The sequence below is a fragment of the Rhea pennata genome, chromosome 2, assembly GCF_028389875.1.
Source record: "Rhea pennata isolate bPtePen1 chromosome 2, bPtePen1.pri, whole genome shotgun sequence".
NCBI classification, from domain to species: Eukaryota; Metazoa; Chordata; class Aves; order Rheiformes; family Rheidae; genus Rhea; species Rhea pennata.
In genome coordinates this window covers 21108009-21131968 of record NC_084664.1, presented here as the reverse complement: position 1 = coordinate 21131968, position 23960 = coordinate 21108009, and the positions used below count along the sequence as shown (strand labels likewise).

At 35.6% G+C, this 23960-nt stretch overlaps 1 protein-coding gene across 4 annotated transcripts in view; it reads right to left on the bottom strand.

Moving 5' to 3' along the window:
- NEBL (nebulette) overlaps positions 1 to 23960 on the bottom strand; it is a 264364-nt gene that overhangs the window by 71800 nt on the left and 168604 nt on the right. For 2 of the 4 annotated variants that reach the window (XM_062569039.1, XM_062569040.1), the window contains exons 1-7: positions 23231 to 23389; positions 23065 to 23136; positions 18071 to 18175; positions 15710 to 15820; positions 10057 to 10167; positions 2079 to 2180; positions 362 to 463 (exon numbers count right to left, since the gene is read on the bottom strand). The exons of the other annotated variants lie outside the window; for them this stretch is intronic. In XM_062569039.1, coding sequence (XP_062425023.1) covers positions 362 to 463; positions 2079 to 2180; positions 10057 to 10167; positions 15710 to 15820; positions 18071 to 18175; positions 23065 to 23136; positions 23231 to 23290 — 663 coding nt within the window. In that variant the 5' untranslated portion in view covers positions 23291 to 23389. Of the gene's footprint in view, positions 1 to 361; positions 464 to 2078; positions 2181 to 10056; positions 10168 to 15709; positions 15821 to 18070; positions 18176 to 23064; positions 23137 to 23230; positions 23390 to 23960 lie in introns of those variants that run through there. 4 annotated transcript variants of the gene reach the window in all.

Below are 23960 nucleotides of genomic sequence, written 5' to 3'. Positions count from 1 at the left end.
ACCTCAGTTAGTTCAGTAGGATTAATCACGGGATAAGGTTCCACTCAAACTGAATGAGTAGCAAAATTTGCCTCTAAATTACATACAGTTAATATTTTAGAAATCCTAGATAATCTGTATGAATAAAACAGTCACCCCCACCAAGGCCAAGTTATAAAAGTCAAAGTTCATTGTATTTCTGCGTAAAACTGTATCTATGAAACATCTTAAATTTACCAATCATTGCAGCACTATAGGAAACGGGTTTGGGAACACTATCTTCAAGCAATTTAAGATAATAATCTAAAAAGCTAAATATTTTCTTGCATTACTAGGAATGGGATATCTGAATGAAGTCATTGTAAAAGATGGAGAATCTTACTTGGCTTAGAAGTTTAGAAACTCCTTTAGCATGTTCAAAATCTGGTCTTCCAAGTACAGCAGGCTCCTTATTCATTTCTCCCCTTCCTTTCTTGTACTCAGTCTTTAAAAAAATCACCACAAACAAATATGAATTACTATCAAATTGTTTGCCTTTGTTTTATCACAGGAAATGCAAGCATTAAAACTAATAGGAAAGAAAGTATCATTTAGTGACCTGCATTGACACTGCTCTCACTAATGTTCTAATCAGTTCTGAAAAAGGCTTTCTCAGGCTTCAGCTTGTTAATAACATAATATTTATTTATTTTGAAACACAAGGCACAGCATTCACGAAATGCAGCTTTAACCAAGTGCATAGCTTAAGCCTGAGAGACGTGGTTCTCCCACTGCTCCCAATCAAGGCAGAATGAGTTACAGCGACTCAACATTTCTTAAGACATGGTCTGCAGTTTACACAAGATTATTTGTAGCAGTTGAAAATAGTCTTGAGAAAAAAAAAATAGGCTGAGAGGCAGCTTTTTTGAAATATAAGGTCAAATTTCACTCTCAGTTTTGCCATTGCAATCTTCCTGGATGTCAATAAGGTTGCATTGGTGTAATATAGCAGAATTAGCCCCACAGGGCTGGTGTTACGTGATCTTTCTAGCTGAACAACCTCCCATGCAAATCACTGCACATTTGCTCTGAAATCCAACTGCATTAGAAAACAGTACAGACAGAGTTATAGGTGCTTCGCAGTATCACAAATGAAATTACTCACTTCCTAAAAATTAGCAAGGATACATCATAACAACAGACAGAGAGAAAAAAAAAGAAAGAGAAGAGAAGAGAAGAGAAGAGAAGAGAAGAGAAGAGAAGAGAAGAGAAGAGAAGAGAAGAGAAGGAAAAAAGGCCCAAAGCCACTCTAAATCAAATGTAATTAGTAACACTGGGTGTTGATCATAAAATCTATTAGAAGTTTCTGGTTTTCAGAAAATGCTGAATATCCAAAGGACAATTCTCAGACCTCTTAAAGCTGTCTCCCCATGCCAAATTAGAGTCTCACCTGAGACTATTAGCAGTTGTTTAAAAACTTGGCTCACAGCTTTTAATATATATACTGTTTCAATTTCCTACAGTAAAATATTAAAGTGCATCACACATTATTGCTTCTCAAATTGCTCCTTGACCTATCCATTAGCAGATGTCACAGGGGAGGGAAAAAGAATTTCAGCGTGGAGCAGAAAGAGGAGAGCCCCATGTAAGAGGCGCTCAGGCAGCCACCGAGGAATTGCATTTCCCTGCCACGCTGGCCGAGAGGTGAGGAGGAAGGGGAGCCCTGGGATGCAACCTTCTCCTGTACAGAGGTGAAAAGAGATCTGCTATGTCTTTTGAAGTGCAGTATGGCACATCAGCATATGCTGACACATTTTGAGTGTGGTTATCATGAACAAAGCTGAAACAAAACCCAACTTTTGTAAGCTTAACTTTGCCTTTAGAACAACGACCTGTAATTGCAAACTTCAATTATTGACATCAGAATAGAAAAAGCCCATAGCTCTAAAACATTCCATACAAATTTTTTTTGACCTACACTGCAGATTTGGGGTTGCAAGTTTTCTCTTTGTGATATGACATTTGACTATTTCAGCCACATTCTACATGGACTCAGTGCAATTGGAATAAATTAAGTAGTATGTTGAAAAATAAACAGAACAAGTAATGGAAGAACATACATTACTTATTATCTTTGTTGTCTCAGTTGCTATTCTTATGTCAGGCCTGTTCAGTACTTCAGTGTATCTATGAGTATCTTGCATGTCCTTCTTATATGATACCTGCCAAACAAAAAACAATTTTATTTAAAAACAAACAAAAGTTAAGACATTGATAAAGAATCTTTGAGCGACTTATCAACTCAGCCACCAAATGCAGTAAAACTGCCTAATAAGGTTTGTTCCAACCCAGTCCTACCTGACAGCAATTGTTTCCTAAGACCTATGCACAGGTTAACAAAGAAAGAAATTTAGAAGCATAAAAATATAATGTTAAAATGAAAATCATTTTTATTTAGAAGCATAACAGGACATGAAGGCACTGCGAAGACCCAAATATCTGGTTTTGTTGTTAAATTTCAGAGGAATTCTAAGGGTACATCATTTTTTAAAATATAAACTAAAACTCCGCTATGAAACTGAGTACCAGAGTCCAGCAGATTGCTACTCCACTGAACAGAAACTGTAATTCTAGCATGGTGAATATCTTTCTCAGTAATACACAACCATGTGGCTGGTGTGTAATTAAATGACACCACTGCACTCCAGCCTCTCCCCCTCACACAACTCTACTTATCTGCTACTTGAGGCAATCATGGGAACAAGGAGGCTGAGCTTTCCAGCAGGCAGAGTACAAGACTGAATCTTTCTGTTTGTGCAAAAGTCACTAATATAGTGAATGGGATCAGAAAACTTTGGCCAGAAAGCTAGGCCACAAGTAGGAGAAGTCCAAATAATTCTCCACTTAACAAAGCAATTGGAGAAATGGCAAAGACCTCAGGGATGCTCCAAAGCTCCCAGACGACAAGCTACCCTTCTTTTTCCTCTTAAAGATCCCTATACTTATTCCCTCTCCCTTGCAGTAGCACATACGGCAATCCAAGCCAATTCCCAAGAGCTGTCTTACTGAATTATTCTGAGTAATCAAGAAGATTGTCCCCAATAGTCAGAAGCACCTGAAAATTTGATGTTTCATGCAAAAGTTAGAAAACAGATAATAAACTCTACAGGAAGTGGAAAGTATCAGCACAATATCTGTTTTATTGGACAGTCTTTTAGATTTCTTCTACAGCTTAACAAGTTATTATACCTCCTAACATTGTAATTCTCCATCACAAAGTCCTCAGAGGTTCTCTCAGCTTGAAGCTTCACTTATTAGAACCTGTGGATCTCCCTCCTATTTCCAATGCAATGCTTTACTCTGGGTACCATGTAACAAACTCAATTGCCTCAACTACTCTACAAATATAATTTGTAGAAATGTTATGGGGGGAAAAAAGTGTTTTTTGGTGAATATTTTACGGGCAATAGGAAAGTAATTTTGCATCCATATGGCTTCAGCTAAGTAGACAAGCTAAATAGGCTTCACTCTGTTGGCTGCTTGCCCACAAATAAGATCTTGTAATTTTTAACCTACAATGAATGACACACAAGAATAATCAACAATAAAATGAATAATTAGGTAAGTTGGATGAAATACAGCCTAAACTATCACCTACCAATAAATAAAAACTGTCTCTTCTAGCTTGTTAAAACCACTGGAAGTTTTGTTTTGGTTAGGATTCAGTTTGTTTTTTTTTTGTTTTGTTTTGTTTTGGTTTTTTTGTTTTTTGTTTTTTTTGTTTTGTTTTGTTTTTTGTTTTTTTTTAAGAAACTAGATGTACAGACAAGCACTTGCAATTCAGGGCTTTACATGAATTTAGTTAATTATATGCTGTTCATCCTAATGACCACATGAGGTGAGGTGAAAACCACAAAGGCAGCAGAAACAGGTTTCTGAATAGCACCCTATCATCCATGTAAATTGCAAATTAAAGGCCAGCATATGTGCTCAAAATAGAAATTAGGAATGGAGTGAATTTAAACAACAGAGAAACAAGAATAGTGGTGATAAAGTTGAGGAAATGTGGTCACTTATTGCTCCCAAATGACATGATCATATAGTACACAGAATAACGGACTGTGGTTAATTTCAGGGGGAAAAGAGGGGGGAAAATAAGACAGCGACAGTCCTTTATATTTCACCATTTTCAATTATATTAGATGCAAGGCCAATTGTATAGCTTTCCCTGAGTGAATTATTATTCTTCCTGCACCTAAACCAGTATACCTATTACTTATGTCTGAGGGAAAGTCATCTAACATTTTACAAATGTCTGCAATATATATTTGCTCCATTCTGCAGCTTGTCATACTCCAGTGAGAATAAAAATGTTATGCAGCAGAACAGTAGTTTGTCAGAGGTAGGCCAAAGAAAGAAAAAATATGTTTCCCATTTCCTGAATAACCTCAATCCCTGGATGTTGACCCTTTCCCATTGGGACATCGTGCTGGTCTCTATTACACAGCTGCTATTCTGTTCCATCTAGAGATTTTTTTTTTTATGGTGCTGTGTTAGTAAGCAGTAAAATGTAAGCTATTCTGTGAAAGAAGGGGAACAGCTGTAGAAGGGGCTAAGCCACCAGCTCAGTGCGTGCACCCACAGGCACCCAGAAGATGGAAAAAGAAGACGGCTGCAAAAGGGAAGAAGAGAAAATTTATCCTGGTCAATTGAAAGAGAAAAGAAAGCAACAGGGAATGAAACAGCAGAAATATCCAGGGAAGGGACCATCTTTTCTTCTCTGTTTGTTGAGCCCCTTATCAAGAGACTTAAATTCTGACTTAAGGATCTTGACTTAAAGCCTTAAGGCATTACAAAAAGCCCCTACTCAATCTTAACTTCAAAGGGTTGCTCAGGTTCTACCAAAAATCATCACCGGGGGCTCAAGAATTACTCATTTCATGAGGACTGCAGACATGCAAAACATCTGTTTTAACTATCTTTCGTAAAAAAAAAAAAAAAAAAAAAAAAAAAAAAAAAAAAAAAAAAAAGGAACTAAGATACTGACAACTCCAGTGCACCAGTGAAAGACCTAAGCGGAAAGTTAAAAAAGACCAGTGGTGAGGAAGAAAGAAATAGGGACACAAAGGCAAAAACTCATACCATCTCTGGTTTTGAAGTTGCAAAGCCTAAATTACTGACTAAAGTGTTATAAATTGCAATAAAAAGTAGTTACACTGCTGATTAGTTTTAAAACAAACATCCCAAAAATTAGTGACAATCTGAACAAAGGCAATTCTCATTTTTAATTCCACATATCCACAGTCTGACTTGCCAGTAGTTTTTGCAAAGCAGGGCAAATATTCAGGTCTTGCTCATAATTAGTAGACTAATTTTAATGGGGCCAAACCTCCAGCTCATATAAACAGGCACGAAGTCCACTGAGGATGAACGTGCTGGTACATTTCCTCCAACAAAGAGCCCTGAAGATGCCTCACCTTCCACTACAGTGCCAATGCATTGGGATGCAATGAACAGTTGCACAGTAAACATATTTCTATTACATCTGCAAAACATCTCAGGCTCTCAAACAACAAATGGAAACTTCTGCCATACAGTGACTCAACCAGTTTAAAAGATTTGAATCTTTGTTGCAATCTTTTGTCTTCTTCTCTGTTCCAATTCCAAGCCAGAATAAATTACTGAAGTACATACAAAAGGTTATGGATGCATTTTGCCTTCTTGAGATGCAGACACAGAAGTTGGTGAGGAGCTGGATGCAGGTATCTGCAAGAGAATTTCTCTCTTACTGTTTGTCCCTAATTAATACTTTCAAATGGCTGCGAGTCTGCTTACCAACGATCTGTCAGCTGGATCTCTGCCCCCTTTCCTCTCAGCTGCACTTTGGGGTCCATCAACACTACGAAAATGACTAGCTGGTGACAATCATCAATGGCAACAGCTTTTCTGGTCCCCTCCTCAAGTGGTGGTAAAAATTATTTCCCTGCTCGTGTAGAAGAGACAAACACATTTCTGGCCCATTACAGATTGATGCAGTTATCTCTGCTAGTAATGGGCTTGAAAATTGATTGGTCCCAATTACATCAGGAGTAAACACATCATTTTCAGCACCAGTTGGAAGTGGCCCAGAGGGACCTGCTGTTGACAACCACTGTCATCAGAAAGTTAGTCAGCGCAAGGTGGTTTTTCTAATGCAGACACTGAACAGAGAGCCAGGAGAAGTATGGCTTTAACATGATCTGCATCAAAATAAACTTCAGAAATTCTAAGATGTTATTTAAGGTGTTTGAGCACACTCAATGTAAGATCCGCTCATTTGTGTGTGTGGATTGCAGCTGCGCAATACTGTGAACAGGAAAAAAGCCGTATGTCTAAGACAATGTAGACTTTTAAATATTCAAATTTAAAGGTCAGTTGGACATTACAAATTACTACTACTGAAATAATTTGTACTGGAAAGAGTATACATATATTAAATGTTTGCCCAATTGTCAACTAACATTTTAAAAGCAGCATTGCTTCATATATAAGCGTAAGAGAAAAGATGCTAGGGTGCTGACCTCAGATCTGTGAACTGCCCTTTAAATATCCACAGACGAGTCCATCCCAGTTTTACATTTTGTAAAATCAGAATAACAACAAATACTTATTTCATACAATATAATGCTGCGAGAAGAATCAGCAGTTTTAACCAAGCAAAATATGTAAACTGCTGTGTAAACTCTTAACATTATTTTGCTACTCAGCATGCACAGTGACAGACCATGGAATAAGCAAAACTGGGATCCTCAACTTTGAGTATATTAACAGAATGCAATGTGCAGCATTTACCTGGGGGCAATGCAACAAGTATTTTCCTTTCTCAAAATACTTAATTATCATCTCCTTTTGCTGTTCACTTGCTTTCTTTCTTCCATCTGTTTGGTTCTCAGCTACACATACGGAAAACCACTATTTTGTGAGTGACCGTTTTCTATGGACCATCATCTAATTTTTGCCCGAAGTTTAGAAACTCCCAGATGAGATAAAAGACATCAGCCAAATACAACATAAGGTAGGCTGATGGTCTCTCCTTCACTTTTCTTCGAATGCCTTTGTTGACAAAGGCCCATCATGAACATTCATCTCACAAAACAAAAACAATTTACAGAGAAAAGTACTCTACTTTAGATAAACATACTTTCATTCTAACATTATACAGTATTTAAATACATTTTCAAGTAAATTCCCTATCATTAAAAAGTCACTTTTGTTCTTTGACAGCAATTTCCTTCAGTGAAAGTATGAATAAGGGGAAAATGTTTTTCTCATACATGATCATATTGTTCAGGAGATTTTAAAGTATCTCCCTATTATGCTGCTTCAACCCACACTTATGCAGCGTGTTAATGATATTCAAAGTGGTGTGAAGGCCTGCAGCACATGACAGTTTCAAAATGTCAGCACAAACGCATTGTAAGTTGAATACAGTCTTAATTTTTAAAGGAAATTGCACTTTTCACACAGTTGAGTATAAATGTCAGCCTTATTTTAAGGCTGAGTAAATAGTCTTAAACACGTCCTAATCCTATTAGATGCAAGCCCTGCATGTAAAGGTTGAATTGAGTTGGCAGACCATTGTAGGTAAACATGCAATCTGCTCCCATAGGTATACTGTACTGAGTGGTGGATAAAAGAGCTTTGTCCTCCTATTCCCTCAGTAGTTTCTCTCTTCTACACTGCACTTCTCAAAGCTGTGATTCTGCAAATAGCCCAAGTTTCAGAAGACAAGTACTTCACATTCAGCATGCTTATTATTCCATATTCTACCTTAAACATGAAAACTCATGTGGCTCTTAATTAAACCACTATTTAAAAAACAAGAAATCCATAAACAAATATTGAGCATGATGCTCAAATAATTACCCACAATAGTTGGATACCTCCCTTCAACAAGAACAGAACATACATAACTTGCATCTCTATGTATAATAAAATTACAGCCTCATCCCATTGTAGCTCCCTTTGAGCAATTACAAAGACTCCACTCTTAAATGAAACTAACTGGTTTGAGCTTCATGTCAGAGATGGAAGCTTTGCTTGCATTGTTTTGAAGTTTGACAGGCTGAGAATACTCTCCTTCATGTTTTTTCATTATTTTTAACATGCTGTTAAAAGTTATTGTTTATCAAAACAGCTTTGCCCCTCCTGTATTTGGTGGAATCTTCAGGTTTTCACAGTACAAAACTATAATAATTGTATAATAATAAATCCTTCCCCATTTCCTTTTTTGGCTTGCTTTAAGGGTGAAAGAAGACAAAGCAACTGAATTTAAATTTACTCTCACATCTGTATCTTGCTCTCATTAATTCTGTTAACAGGTGAAGTACAGCCATAGCAGAAGGGGAATGGGTTTTGCACCAAGGATCTCCAAAACTGTCAATAGCACACTAATCCTCAGACTATGAAGAATCTGATGCAAAAGCTAGTCTCACATTCCTCCCGGTCCCACCACCTTCTCTGAGAGGGATTCCTATCTCTCCTCCCAAAGTTATTTCCTGCCTTAGTACTCCACCATCATTCCTCCTGTTAAGTAAAAACAAATCCCTGCTTATGAAGAGCGAAGTTCATGTTCATAGCTCCCATGCTCTGTCAGTCTGACATCCTGACATTCCCAACAGCAGAGACAGTCAGATTTTGGCAGGAAGAAGGAATTCTGTAATCAAGGCAGGTTGCAAATTACTTCTGAGAATTCCTACTCACGTATTTCCTACCAGTAGAAGTTATTCTTCAAACATAATGCTTCCCTGAAAGGCTGCTGGCAAACTTCAATCAGTGGCCAGCTGTCAAGATTCTACACACATGGACATATATCTGAGGATGACATTTAGCTTTCTGCCTACATACCTTAATGGTGTTTGTTACACTGTCAGTAAGGAAGATAATATAAACTTAAGATAATTCAAAGTCAATACTTAATCTTCTGTATTGTTTCTCACAAACAAATACCCAAGTTGTCTAAGAAATAATAAAAAAAAGGAATAAAATCACATTTCTATCTGATTTGACTTTGTTACAGTCAAACAACAGAAACAGATCCTAATTTTGAAGGCATTTATTTGTTGGCCATTCTTACAGTTTTTGTGTTCCTTTTAAAATGACTTCACTATTCTAGACAATTTTCTCCTAAAATTCACATTTTTCATAAGTAAGCTTTTATAAAACCTAAAACTAGCATATATTTTTTCTCAAAGGTGTGTTTTTATAATTCAAAAGGCTAATCCTGGCAGTATTTCTAATGCCAACAATGATGCGTGGAGAGATCATGGCATAAGAGACCATGAAATCAAACCTGACTTGATATTAACAAAAAAACATAAATACAATTATTATCCTTTTATACTGTGAAATCCTGAAAATTCCAAAAAGTTAATAAACAGCTGTAAAAAAACCTTTAAGAATATTCCTAAATACTCTAATTTATTTATAAATGATGTACTTAAAACTATGAGAACAAATAGTTCTATCAATGACATAAAACAATTCTAAGCATTAAACTGAACTCTGTGGCTCAGGTTCTCTAAATTCAGTCGAGAGTTGTTCTTTGAAACTCATTTAGATATTTATTCATGAGACAGGAATAAAATTATTCATGTGCATAAAAGTGTGCAAGATCAGGTCAGAAATATCCCTCTTCTCTCCTCTAGACAGACCCCTCACAGAACTGTATGAATGTTGACAGTATAAGGTACCAAAGCCACACTGCTGTTTATGTAAATGAAGAGTATTAAGTAAATACAGTTTTAAAGTTCAAGTAGGTATATATGAATTCATTCAGTCTTTCTTTGTAATCTTGTTTCAAACAGATAGCATTTAACAATAACTACTGTTAATAAAAAATAACAAACTCTTTCCAATGCAGTTTAGCATAAAAGTCACATAACATTACTTGTAGCACATATTATACACACATCATATCCCCAAATACATTATAGCAAATAATATAAAAATAAACCTAAGGAAATATGAAAATACATCATGTGCAGTTCATTTTAGTTAGATATAATAGGTATATCTACCCAAAGCCAGTGAGCCAGTTCCAGGGAGGGAGATACTTACATCACTCTGGTATTTACTGACTTCCATGGCATGCTTAATATCTGGAGGCTCCTTCATATGGGCATAATCTGAAGTTCCCTTCTCAGCATCATGCTTTTGTTTATAGAGAACCTAAAAAGACCAATAATGTACTTGGGTGCAGAGCAGGTATGACATTACGAGCTGGGTTAAACCTACGGTAGTAGTGTGCCTGTATTCAGGAAAAAATGTAGTACATAATAAAGCTCCTTAATGGAACCAGAACCGTGAAATAATAGCAGCTTCTATCCAAAACAGACACATGAGGCACAGTTAGCAGAGAAATTTCTCTGAGTCTCTTATTTTAACAGAAAAATGGGTACAAATGAGGAAAAAATAAAAGCACACATCTACAAATACAGAAAAGTAACCTTATCGAGCTGAAAATATAGCCAGGAGAAAGGAGTAAGGGAAAGGTATTTATGTGAAAATATACATGAACCTATTAGCAAAGTAAGTATTTTTTAAGGTTTGAGGTTTTTTCTGTGTTAAGAAAAAAAGAAAATGCTTTGTGCATTCTTTGTAAATAAACAGGTTTATATGAATTACAAATAGGCCAAACATCTATTTCTTCCACTATTAGGAAATTACTAGCACAATCCACATTTTGACTAGCCCCTAGGTTCACAAAGAAAACAATAATATTTACATTCAATTGTCATCACTGTGAAGGAAAATGGATTTGGAATGTGAGCTTATAAACAAAATCATTTTTATAATAGAAACTGAGCTGAAAGGTGGGCATTCATCCAGCTTACACTATACTGTGTTATACTTCGATATACTCACACATCACATACAAAAACTGCCTCAAAAAGCTGATATTGCATTTATCCTGGTCATAAGCTTTTATGCTTACATCAAGAAAATTCACCAGGTTTGATGCCTGGAGAGGCAGTAAGCATCAAGAAAATTCATTTTCTAATAGCTCTCCAGAGTAAGCATTAAAATAATCCCTAAGAAAACAGCAAATACTAAATAAGATCGAAAGCTGATCAGGAGGAGGATTTGAAATTAAAACCTTCAAGAGCAGTGAAAGAATACTGTGAAAATTTTGAGGCAGGATTCAGTACGGTGATTCAGCCTCTTTTAGGAAAGGATACTAAGAACTGTGAGAAAATGTCATATCTGTTTATGTTTAAGGCAGCAAGATTGCATCCAAGTCACAGATCAGGATGCCCAAGGCAACATATAAGTATCTACACTGACTATCTCAGATTACAAAATGATATATAGGCTGAAAGACTAAGACAGAAAGTAGTTTTTTGCACTGCTACTCTGTGAATGCAAGTATAAAATTAGGAAACATGAAATGTGCCATCTGCTCACACAATGTAAATCCAAAATGATTAGGTATTTGGGATAACAAACAAACAAATCTTAAAGTGAAACAAAAAATGACTTTGACTTCCCCATACTGATCACATTTTGCAAATGGGAAAGCAAATACTCTTTAAAAACATTAACACATAATTGGCTGCAAAATTGGAATCACTATACAAACATATTCCCCAAAAACTCTTTTGCTACTTCCCCTACTTCACACTGTCACTTTTAAGATGTTTCCCACTGAATTCTGAAAAGCAGGCCTCACAGTTACTTCCAAAATCCAGTAATTTATAAATTTTCTACTACATTAACACTTTGCATCAACATCTACCTTTTTAGGATGCAGCCAAGGCATCAAAAATCAAAAGCAAATCAAATCCCAGTGTGAGAGAACTAACAGAAATTATAGTTGTGTGTCCACTATTTTGGGAAAAAAGACTGTTCCTTTAGCTTACTGTAAGAATATTTGGCTTGCTATTGACATTTGTGCTTTTACTAAGCTTTGCACAATATTCTTTTGTAACCTAGCCATGTAACCTTGAAGGAACCACAGGTTAGACAGAGTTAAATGGTTGTCTCCTGTAGTCACTCGGACAGGTGTAAAGAAATATTCCTATACCTATAAATCAGTTCCAGTACTGCTAAACAAGCATGGGAGCGTGTTTATGATGATTGTTTCATCAGTATTCTTAGAACTCTTATTTTACATGTTATCATGTGCTTATACATATACTTCCCATTTCAGGCAGAATTTCCAAGCTGTAGATAAACTGAATTTTAATTATCACATATACATATGCATCACAGGACTCTACACAGAGATCAGGTATTAGGGGTCACTCACATAACTTTGACACTGTTGTGGTACTACTTAGTAACTCCAGGAATACAAGACAATTATTTAAGTGTGTATTACTTCAGATTGAACTGATTGTAAGCATTAGGTTTTTATTTTTCTTGTCTCTCTTTCATACGCCATTGTGTCAATACAGACCTGAATTAAGCAAGCCTTTTAATTTAACTCTGACTCGCTCTGTTTTGGAATAATTTAGAATAATTTAAATGCATTTTTTTTATTTTCATATTGCCCATGGAAAAAGAAACTAAGCTGAACTCCCCTAAAATCTTTAAGGTAGAATTTTGTAGGAGGAATTTTCACGATCACAGAAAATGCCATTTTAATCTCTAAATTGAGGATTAGATTATCTGATGTATTTGTTTAAAACAAAAATAGTGAAGTCCAAGAAACTAATAATTACCTGCCACCTTAAAAAAAGAGAAAATCTTAAATATGCATTGCTATACTATAAGAAAAATGAAGAATTAAACAGATGGACAATGTGTAATACGACTGTAGATTATGCTGTAAACCACAAAAATAGCTATACTATAGTAAAGAAAAATCTGAAAGTTAAAGGATTCTGTTCATAAGTAACAAAAACTAAAACTTTCTCTAGAACTTGAAAATATTGCTTAAGATTCACTTGGTTCATCATCTTTAGAAACCAACAGAAAACACTGTTGAGCATTGACATATAGTTACTATTTGAGATATTGCAGCACTGCACAAAGGAGAAAATTAAACTGTCTTCAGTGTATTTTAGATTCTTCCTTTCGGATAAGAAGAAAAACAGTGCAATCTCTTCTTATGGCAGAAACAAAGTGATAAAAAAAATGATGAAGCATATATTTCTTTTTTTTTCTTTTCTTTCCATCATTTCCTCCCCAAGACATTTTAGATACCTTTATCATGGTTTGTGTTACCTTATTAAAAAAAATATTCCAAGTAAGCAAGAACTCAGCATACTAGCATTTAGTCAGGAAAAAGAATGGCACAAGGCCAGCAACGTTTTGAATTTTTCCTTCAGAAATATTTTCCTTAATAAAATTGCAATTTTTCTAGAAAATGTCTATTTCCTCTCTAGAAAAACTGAAATTGGGGCTTCCTGCCTAGACTGCTCTCATCAACTGCATTTTCTTTTTGCCCTGAATGGTGAAACTGGTGAGAGCTCTGTACGTTTGCAAAGAAGGTGAAATCATGGGGTGAGGAAAAAGAATGCTGTTCTCTGGCTTATTCTGAGGACAGCCAGGACGAAAGACTGATAGGGAGGAAAACCCAGTTCCTCAACTTTAAGAAGGGTACTTAGATGGCTATAGTCCTTTTTACTACTCAGGGGAAAAAAATGAAACTGATAGAAGCTGTCCAAATATGTGAAGCTCATATGAGGCTTCTTTTGCCAGGCCTGGCATCCAAGGAACATCAAGAGGGAGTCAAAGGAGTCAACACGTTCTAATGGAACGGGAGGAAGGACACGTACCCATACTTTCACCCAATCTCTGCAACTCAGAACCTATTTAAAATCAACTCAATGAAACAGGCCGTGGCCTTGGTTCTCCAGCAGCTTATCTGCAAGCGTCAGCACAACAGCTGGCAAGTACTGCACTTGTTCCCCCTCCCCAGGCTGAGTAGGTGACCTGAAAATTTACAGTCCCAGCTAGGAAGACGCAGCAGAAATCCTCCTTGCCATATCCTGACCCAGCTGAAATATAAAATCCTTGTATTAGCTACTTAGGTACCACACTGATGGGCACAATATGGATTAGATTTGAATACTGTAGAGAAGATTTTCCACTAGAAAATCCCCTAGGATCTCTCTCAAAGTAGCATTAAAATCAGGTCCATTGCAACAGTAACTAAAAGTAGGAAAAATGTGTCAGTGTATCTAAGTTTTGTGGTAGGTTATGATTTATAATGCACCTATTCCTGAGGGGATGGTATGAATTTTAGAGGAAGTGTTTCTGCTTTACTGTAACTCCTCTTGTACGTATATTTGTTTCTTCATGACTATTGCATGATTGAACAAAATCTTCAAAAATATGAAATGAAAATGTCAGTCCTTTCCTTAGGAGTTTCTTTTTTCTTTTTCTTTCTTTTTCTTTTTTTTTTTTTTTTTTTTTTTGCCAACTCAAATGTTTTTATTTTTAGTCTCATTTCTTTATCTTTTCTGTTACATCACCTATGTTAATTAACTTTATTTGAGTAAACTAATGTAGAATTTACTCATTTGGAATGAATCCAAGAGTAAATCCTGTGGCAAACTACCTAACTAATGTTTTATAAATCAAGCCAACTACTTAAAGATGTTATACAAGTTTAATTCTCAATTTATTTCTACTGTAATTCCTCTAATCACTCACTTCACAATGAAATGTCTCATTAATGCCATCTCAGCTCTTTTATTGCTTTGAGTGTATATATGCTACATTTCAAACTATAAAGAGTAAAATATATTTTATGTTATTATATTTGCTTATCATAACCTTAATTAGCACATTGCTTCAAATTAAAGCATCTCTCCACAAGCTGCCTCCAGAATTCAGTGTTTTCTTTTGTTCTGAATATTTTTCCCTGTTTGGAAAAAAAATTTGCTGTATTACTAGAATTAATATTGGGATATAGTCCATAATATGGATTTAGGAGGATGTTCACTTCATAGATTTGCTGTATTAAGCTAAAAGTAATTAACACGTTTAAGAGAGCAGAAGAGAAGAACAAGAGAAAGGTGGAAATGCTTGAAAACGACTTTTATGAACTGTAATTGCAATGAGTAACAATGAAAACTTCATATATACTTAATACATACTTACTTAATACATACTTAATACAGCTCCATTGAAATCAGTGGAAGCTGGGGTCATTGGCCTACATTAAGGGTATTATTTCTAAGCCTACAGAAGTCGCTAGAATTTACTATTTTACTGGTGGATAGCATGTTTTACGCTGTATTCAATACATTTGATTTTATATTTGTAATTCTCTAAATTTTGTTGTGAATAGTGCTATTTGGACTAATAATGACATCAAAAATATTTTTACTGTTATCACTAATGTGAAAGTCATTAAAGTGTTTATTTTCTTTTTCACTTTGCTTCAGCATCAAACATTTTCTTAAATCTATTATGTTACCTAAGTTGAAATGGTTATAATGTAAGATTTCTCTCCTCTAAACACACAGTGCAATGCCACTGAATTAAATAATTCCTTATTGCATTCATGGATTTCTAATGGCTTTTGTTGGACTAATGAACAGACCGCCTGCTTTTAAATTTGTATTTAATAAACACAATGAATCTGATTCTCAGCACTCGGACAGTGAGTTCTTGAAGTCATTCGGTTATGCTGATAAATTCTGCATGAGAAAGTAACCCAGATAAATCAGATAGGCAATCAAGTATCCATTCAAAACACCTTTCAGATTGGTCATGCAATTAATACCAAAATAATCTTTCTGTTCTAAAATTGCACCTTGCTCTGTAGCTGTGTTAATTCCTTTGCAAATACACTGTCAATTGTAGCTGGCATCTGCTGGTACAGAGAGTTGGAAAGGTTTTTCTTAGCAGCTCCTTTGTACTTCACCTACAGGAGAGGAAAAGGTGAAATGTTAATGCGAATTAAGTCATAGTCATAATACATATTGTTTTTCTGTTAAATAAAGTGATATAAAAACAGTGGAAGTGGAAAAGATTTACTACTGTCTTCTAAACTTTCAAGCAAAAATATATCTGTAAATAATACCTCTAAAATACTTCAGGTGCATGTGTCTAATTCATGAAGCTATGTGAAGTATCAGCTAATTCAATTCGAGAATTTGGAGGAAGTATTAAATAAGGTAAGTAAAACATCTATTTTCCCTACCCTTTATAAAATCTTTCCAAAAAACTCAAACTATATTTTTCGTTCCATTTTCAAAGTTTTGCACTATGGCAGCAGTGAGAATCCAGTAGTAAAATATATTACTAATTAGTAAGTGGTAGCAATTAAATGTAACAGGAAAAGGCAGGAAGATTGAAGCTAGCATTTCTGTCATCATTTCTACTTAATCTCTTCATATTACTGACTCATTTTTAAATTCCTTTTTTATTTCTTCTGTGCTTTCTCCAGTGCTCAATTTCTATTAGAAATTGCTCAACTAGCAATTTCTAATAAGAGGGCATTGTGACAGGTTAGAATAAGAGCTCTAAACTTGAGGGGCTTTTGCTCAAAATCAAAGTTTTTGAAATTCAGAAAACAGTAATATTAGGTATTATTTTGAAAGTAATCATAAATACCAAAGAATACTGGAAATGATACTCTCTAATGTCATTAACTTACCACACTATTACTAGTACAGTACTAGTACTATTACTAGTGTTTACTGTACTATCTCTAATAAATATTAGAGATTAATTCTGTATATCAATAATTTGCTATAGCATTTATTGATGCTCTCCTGAATAGAGGGTTCCTTTTCACTTCAGTAGACATGCAACCAAGAAATAATTTTAGAAGTATTCAAGTTTCACCAAAAACAGGTTATGGGACACTAGAGGTCAGTAATTTACCAGATAAACCATCCATCACATTATTGGGTTTAGGCAATGTGTCTAGCTGCTGAGTATACAAAAGTTAGATGATAGAAAAGATATCTTTCCTTTTATTGTAATATCATTGTATCTGTAAATCTTCTTCAAGTAATGACTAGCAGCTTTTCTTTGATATCATACAAATGGATTTTTTCACTACATTGCATTTTTGTAGACTATATGATAGTCTCTGTCTCTTAAAAAATTAGTATAATTTCATCATGTTTATGCTATTTGGGAATTATTCTATCTCAGAAATATGAAGATAGATAGCACAAAAAATCAGTCGGATGCCTTTATATTGGATGTAGATGTACAGCAAACATATACATACATATATATATATATATATATATATATATATATATATATATTACAGACAGTATATGGAATGCTTATAAATTACATAACTCCAGATAGGGATATTGGAATGTCCTCTATCATAAACCAAAAAGTAGCACAAAAAGTGAGGTACAAGGTAGCACAAAAAATTAAGTTTTCCAAGGGTCACAAGGACAGAAGAATCACTTGGAACCAACAGCTCCTCAACAAAAGCAATCATTGGTTAAATGATCGGTTAAAACTCCTAATGCTATTCTCGGCTATGAAAAATATTCAGATATGCAACCCTATGACACGTTATACCTGGGGCATGAAGAGCTGGTAGTAAACTGTGCTCTGTCATTTCAGAAGATGCCAATTCTTTGTCACTGTAGTAATATACGTCGGTACGTGTGCATACACAAAGACCTAAAAAAACTCACACATGGGCATGCATGTATAGGCATTGCTGCACGTGGAGATGGCATTTATCTGCTCTCTGCCCCCGCTTCCTCACTGATGGCCAAAGTGATAACAGTTCCTTCCCTCCTCCTATTTGATAGTGAAGCTGTGAATCCTCCACGGTAGGGCAACTATGCACAGGTATAACTAGCATATCTTGTCATTACTGAATGACAATGTCATTACTAACAAGAAATTCTTTCGCTATTTCTCGGTTTACCCATCTATAAAATAGGAAGCTATGACTGTCTCAGAAGTGTCAATAAAATATGGTGGAACCCTCAAAGAAAAGTGTTATATAACTCCAAATTATTATTACTCACACACAGAGCATAAATTAATTACAGTTCTTTAATTAACTTGATCTTTAACCTGAATTGTTATTTGGAATAAGCCATTTTTCTGCTTCTGAAAAACATCCATCTTCAATCCACAGAAGTTTGAGGAGAATAAGAGAATTCTGCATTCTTTTAGGTCTTACCTCAGAAATAAAAGCTCCAAGACTTTTCACATGTTTCAGCTGAGGGGTATCAGGCACAAATATGCACTTGCCCTTAGATTTTTTAAACTCTTCTTTATAGTGTATCTACAAAGAGGAGAGAAAGAAGTTTAACTGTTCTTAAAAATAGAAAAGCATACAATAGCTAGTTTTATTAGAGTTATTCTACTCGTTCTGACTGGATGCTAAAATTCTGGGTACTATGCTGGGTGGCTTGCAAATACCACAGGCTGGATCAAATTAAGTCACATAGGGAAACACATAGTTTTCACACAGGTTATCAGGTCTATGTGAAAATCACAACACACTTTGATATTAAAGATGAAAAAGACAGAATCCTTCTCTATGCCTTTAGCACACTTTCGTCGCTGTTCACACAGGCTCCACTATCTCTAAAGAAAGGAGAACTGAAAAAGCATTTTCTCCTTGATCTCAATAATAAATTTGTTAAACCAGTTTCTAACCCCAACATTGCAAGCACAGAATCTGTATTTTGCTGTAGCATAATAAAATGCCTCGATGAATCCAAGAGTTACACGAATAAATTTGGCAGGTCATTGCCAAATCATTGACTACAAAGCACCCAGATAGTTGCAACATGCAGGTCTGCCAGAGACCCTTTAAAAGGGTCCAAAGTCTGGGGTCTAAGAACAACAGAAACTATTTTTGAAGCAAAGTGTAATTTTCAGAAAAAGAAGTGCTTATTCTTTTTAAAAACAACATAAAGTCTCAACATTTTCCTTACTCGGGGGCAAACAGTGTTTCTAGTAGTATGCAGGTCCCATAAGCAGTTACCTAAAAATAATCACATGACTGTTGATGAAGTCAGAGCTACGTTTTGTATTAGTGGGATTGCCAAGAGTATGAAATATATGATGAAACTGGACATAGTGAAGATGTAGGGAATCTTCTAAGATAGGATCTGTATGAAGGAATATGGTGAATACAATGAGCTGGACTAAATACATCTTAAAAAGATGGACACTTTACATGGATGGTCCTTACTTTTAAAGGTACTCCCAATAAGCAGTCTTAATGTTTTTAACTTACTTTTCTTTCCTTGTACATAGCACGCTTTAGTTTAGTGAAAATTTAATTATTTAGGGTGAAATTTTCCTGACTGTTATCTGCCACCAATTCTCTAACCTCATTTACACATTCTACACACTGCAGACTTGCTGACAAGCACTGACATAACCTGCATCCGAACATTAAAGAAACATGTAATCTTCATTTCCTCTTATCTGAAACCTTAATGAACATCACCAGTTCTATTCTACTCTACTCAAAAGCGACTTGGAAAATTCATCAGAAAGATGGCAGTCTAAACAGAATCAGTCCTCGGACTTTCCGACGTAAACTTATGGTCCACCACAAAATGGATTAGATAAGGCCAAGTTCATTTCGGACAGGCGACAACATAACTATCACAGAGAAAAATTTTAATGATCTCATCCATATTTGGACTACTGAAGGAGTCTACATCTTATTACCACATCCTTTTGCCTCCCTTCAGGGACTACAGTGTATTCTAATTTAAAACATTTTCTGCAACATAGGGTGCAAATTTAAGTGTGTCATCATTTTGTTCAGTGCCTCACCAATCTTGTGGTCCACATAATCTCTTTTGCATGATACTGTATTCTTAGGTAATCACAGAGCAAGATATGACAACAGAAGAGTAAGGTTCAATTGTAATTTTTATCCTCAATGGATTTTTATATGTCAAAACTAAACTGTATATTACAAAGTCATCCAACCTGCAGGCTGTGGCTCACTAGGAAAATTCATCTTGTATTCTGTTTCTATACTTGACTCTGTGCCTCTATAGCCTCTGCTTTATAACAAAGAGACCACAAAATTATTGCATGACAAATGAGGAATAAGATTTGAACTTGATGCTGAGCTGAGAAGGAGACATGGTAAAGCACTATTGGACTTCATATAAGGACAGTCAGATAGTAAGTGGTGCAACTTTTTGCTGTAAGTGAAGAGAAACATTGGTATCATGTCTAACTAAAATTCAGTAGCACCTTCACAGAGTACAGTGTCTTCCTCTCCACAAAAAAGGATTACGATACTTTGGTAAATGTTCGTTTTATTTGTACAGTATCTCCCTTCTCTGTTTATAATAGTATTCATAACATCACACTATATAATCAAAACAAAGAAGAGATGAAGAGATAATAAAATAGAAATAATACAAGGAAATGGACAGGTTCAATTTCAATACAGAAGAGAAAAGGTCTGGATAGGAAGGCAATTCATATAAACTCAATACAAATGACAGCTTTGAAAAAATCTTTGAAATAAAATTACTTAATGGAGAGAGTTTAATGGAGAGTTCCCCAGCTCTCTTGGCTTTGGGGAAGAACAATTCAGTGGGTATCACAGCCACAGAACAAACACGTGCCAACCTCAAAGGCAAGGGAGGATTTCCTCAACAATAGGAGCACCTACACACTTCACAACTTCCCCCTACATACAGCTCAAGTCTGACAGTTACACACACGCAAAGGACTGTCATTACCACTGTTTTTTGAAATAATATTGCCAATTTAAAGTCAGACTCCAAAGAATGCCGGGTGAACACAATGCAATCCCAGTATCTCAAGTCATGAGTACTCATGCCACTGCATTCTGACGGAGTGGCTGTGCTGACAGCTCCACAGGCAGAAAGGGACAATCACCTAGTCTTGTGGTCCACAAGGACACAGGCTGCTGTCACAAGGTCATCTTAGAGTCAAACTACAAGACCCATAACCATTGTACACATAAAATATACAGACATGCACCAATGATACATCTACACAAAGAGAAAGCACTTTGGGCAAAAAAACATAGAGCAGATCTAAAGAGTTGTGAATGTTGATGTGTCAAAAAAAAAAAAAAAAAAAAAAAGTACAAACTTTTTGCAGCTTATTGGCCTCCACAATTTACAGAAGTGCAGAGAGAAGAAACTTGCTCATGTTAGTCATAAGAAGTTCCAGTTATAGCAACAAAAATTCTGGAAGACAAAAATGAATCCCTCAAACATACTCATATTCCATTAGAGCCAATGAAAAAACACCTACTGATTTCAGTGGATGCTGGACTCATCCAATCCAAAAAATGGGTCTCACTTTAAAACACAGATAATCTTCTTTGAAATTAAATTGCTTCTGGACCATTACATATTACTGCCACTTTGAAAGCATTAATGACACTATGCCATTATGCTTTACATATCTCAGTGAAAATCTGACACACTTGCAGCCTAAATGCATCACAAGCTTTCAGCAAAAGCCCACATCTCTGAACCATTATAGGCTTCAGGAACCTGGTTTAACTTATTCACTTTAGCCCCAAGCCTCTGCAGAAAATCAGAGAAAATATAGCCACTCCATTTATCAGTTAGTTAACAGCCATAGCCAACGTTACTCCAAATGGGTACACAGCTCAGTAACAGTTCCTTTTCAAATAAAACAAATATTTCTTCAGAATTCTTCAGGGTTTTTTTTTGCTTTTACAACAACCATCTATACAAACAAGTTGCACAGAAGCAGTAAATATCCTTCTGGTCAGGCTAGTGCTACAGCTCCATTTTCATTTTGGCCTTTACATAAATTGGAAGGCACTTATTGTGGCACATGTCATTTATTTCCCAAAGAAAGAATCTAGATAGCCATCAATAAAAATATTAATAACTTCTACTGCTTCCTAAAATAGCTTGAGATTACAAGGGAGCCATCTTGGTAGCTTCTTATAAGGGTCGATCCAATTTCCAGCAGTCATCCCATGAAGATAAAAGTATTACAAGATGGCCTATGGACAAAGAGGAAGCTTTGACCTTGTCAAGTCAGTTTCAAGCCAGTGCTGTATGACAGATACTGTCATTGTCACTTATCTACGCTTTTCTATGCCCTACTAATGAATTTGTACCCTATGTGGAGATCCTGTACGCATTATTCTTACAAAAATCAACTTACTCTTTCACCTTAAACAATAATATCCTGAATCTAAATACTATATTACAACTCAGAATTAACCAGCCTTCACTTTTCGGTTTCTTTAGAAGAACACTTGTTAAAACTCGCTCCCCAGTAACTTCTCCTCAGCTGCAAGTTGCCATCTTCAACAGGCTGTGAAGGAGAACTATGACTCTAATTCCAGTTCACATGATGAAGTTATTTTTCAGAGACATGTTTCCAGAAGTACATTGAAATACACATGAACCAAGCTAAATCTGATGTTGTTGTATTGAAGTAATAGGATCTATTCCAATTTAGATCTCAGAGCTGATCTGGGATGTTTATATAATGCTTATACCTGATCTACAATTTTAAAAGCTATAGAAATTCTTGACTTCACTACTAAGTTAAATAATTTTTAAAGACACCCTAACATTCCAGTGAATTTCTCCTATAAGCCTAAGTCAAGAATAGTATTCTAAGCAGTTTTGAACTTTATCACCATAGCAATTTAACTTCATTATAAACAGACTGACAGATATTAATCAAAGTTCATCTGTTTAATTTTTATCCTCCTTCCTTACAGCTATGCATATTGGTGCCCAGTTCTGTTTTAACCAACAAAAATTCTCAGGATAAGGCTGTAACTAGAAAAGATACTGCATTTTGCTCATGAAATCAGCAAAGAAATTCTCATGGGAGACACCCTCTCACTTTTAGAGCAGACCCACCGTGATAGTATCATTCTGTGAGACCAACATTTCAGAACTTCCTCCTTCCCAGGGCCTGTAAGTACCTGTGCTTCACATTGCCCAGCACTCAGAGAAGCTCATCCTGCTGGGACTGATGATTTCAGGTATCAGAGAAGGCAGTGTTTTTTGTATTATTTTGTTTGTTTTTACATTTGAGCCTTCAATCAGCACATACAGCATTGCACATATCTGGAAAAATATATATGGCAAATGTATATGCATGGTAAATATAGTCAGTGCAAACATAAGGATGCAAACAGTCACTATCACTTACATCACTTATTATTTCAGTGCATTTTCGGGCCAGTTCTATATTTCTATCCTCAATAACAGGCTTGAGGAAGACCTATAAAAGAAAGATAATCATTCCAGGGTTACTCTTCTAGAACAGTAATGAGAAAGAAATAAATACTTTTCAAAGCTATCATTTTTTCACTCACCTTTTCTTCTTCCTCTTCATTTTCATCCTCCCTGAAATCCTGAATGACAGATACTCGCATTTTAATACTTTAGAGAAAACAACAACAAGAACTCTAAAAGATTCAGTGCTGCAGGAAACAGCGCAGACTCTACAGCATGCCTGGAATCAATGCTTCATTTGTGTCCTCCACTGCACTTAACTTTACCAAGGCTCCTTCCTTATTTAGGCAGCACTTGACAGTCTTTATCTGAACAACTCAGTATGAGTGAACCGAAAGGCATTGCAGATGGCCTTGCTAGCTATCAGTCTCAGCAGAGCTAATGCTTCTTACTGATAAAACATAATTAAATGACATATCCCTGTCAGCTATTTTTAAAATGTCTAAGAACATATTTAATTAAAATGCATTATGAATTTATTGAATCACAGTAAGTAATTCACTAAAATCAACAGGCTTAAAAGAGGAACATAGTTTCTAAGGTTATGGGAAAACTACCCAGTTCTAAGATTTGAGACATCACAGACTCCAAAACCAGTTATCACAAAACTTTATTTAGTTGGTCCAATGACAGAGTGCCTTGATTTAAAAACATACACACGCAGACACACGCGCACACACTCTTCCAGTTTTCCACTAGATGGAACTTCTAGTATATTTTTCAGAAAACATGTTTTTCCTATGAAACATAAAATTCCTTAAATGCTCTGAGCGTTAGGTTAGCTGAAGTAGAAACTTTGCATACACAAAC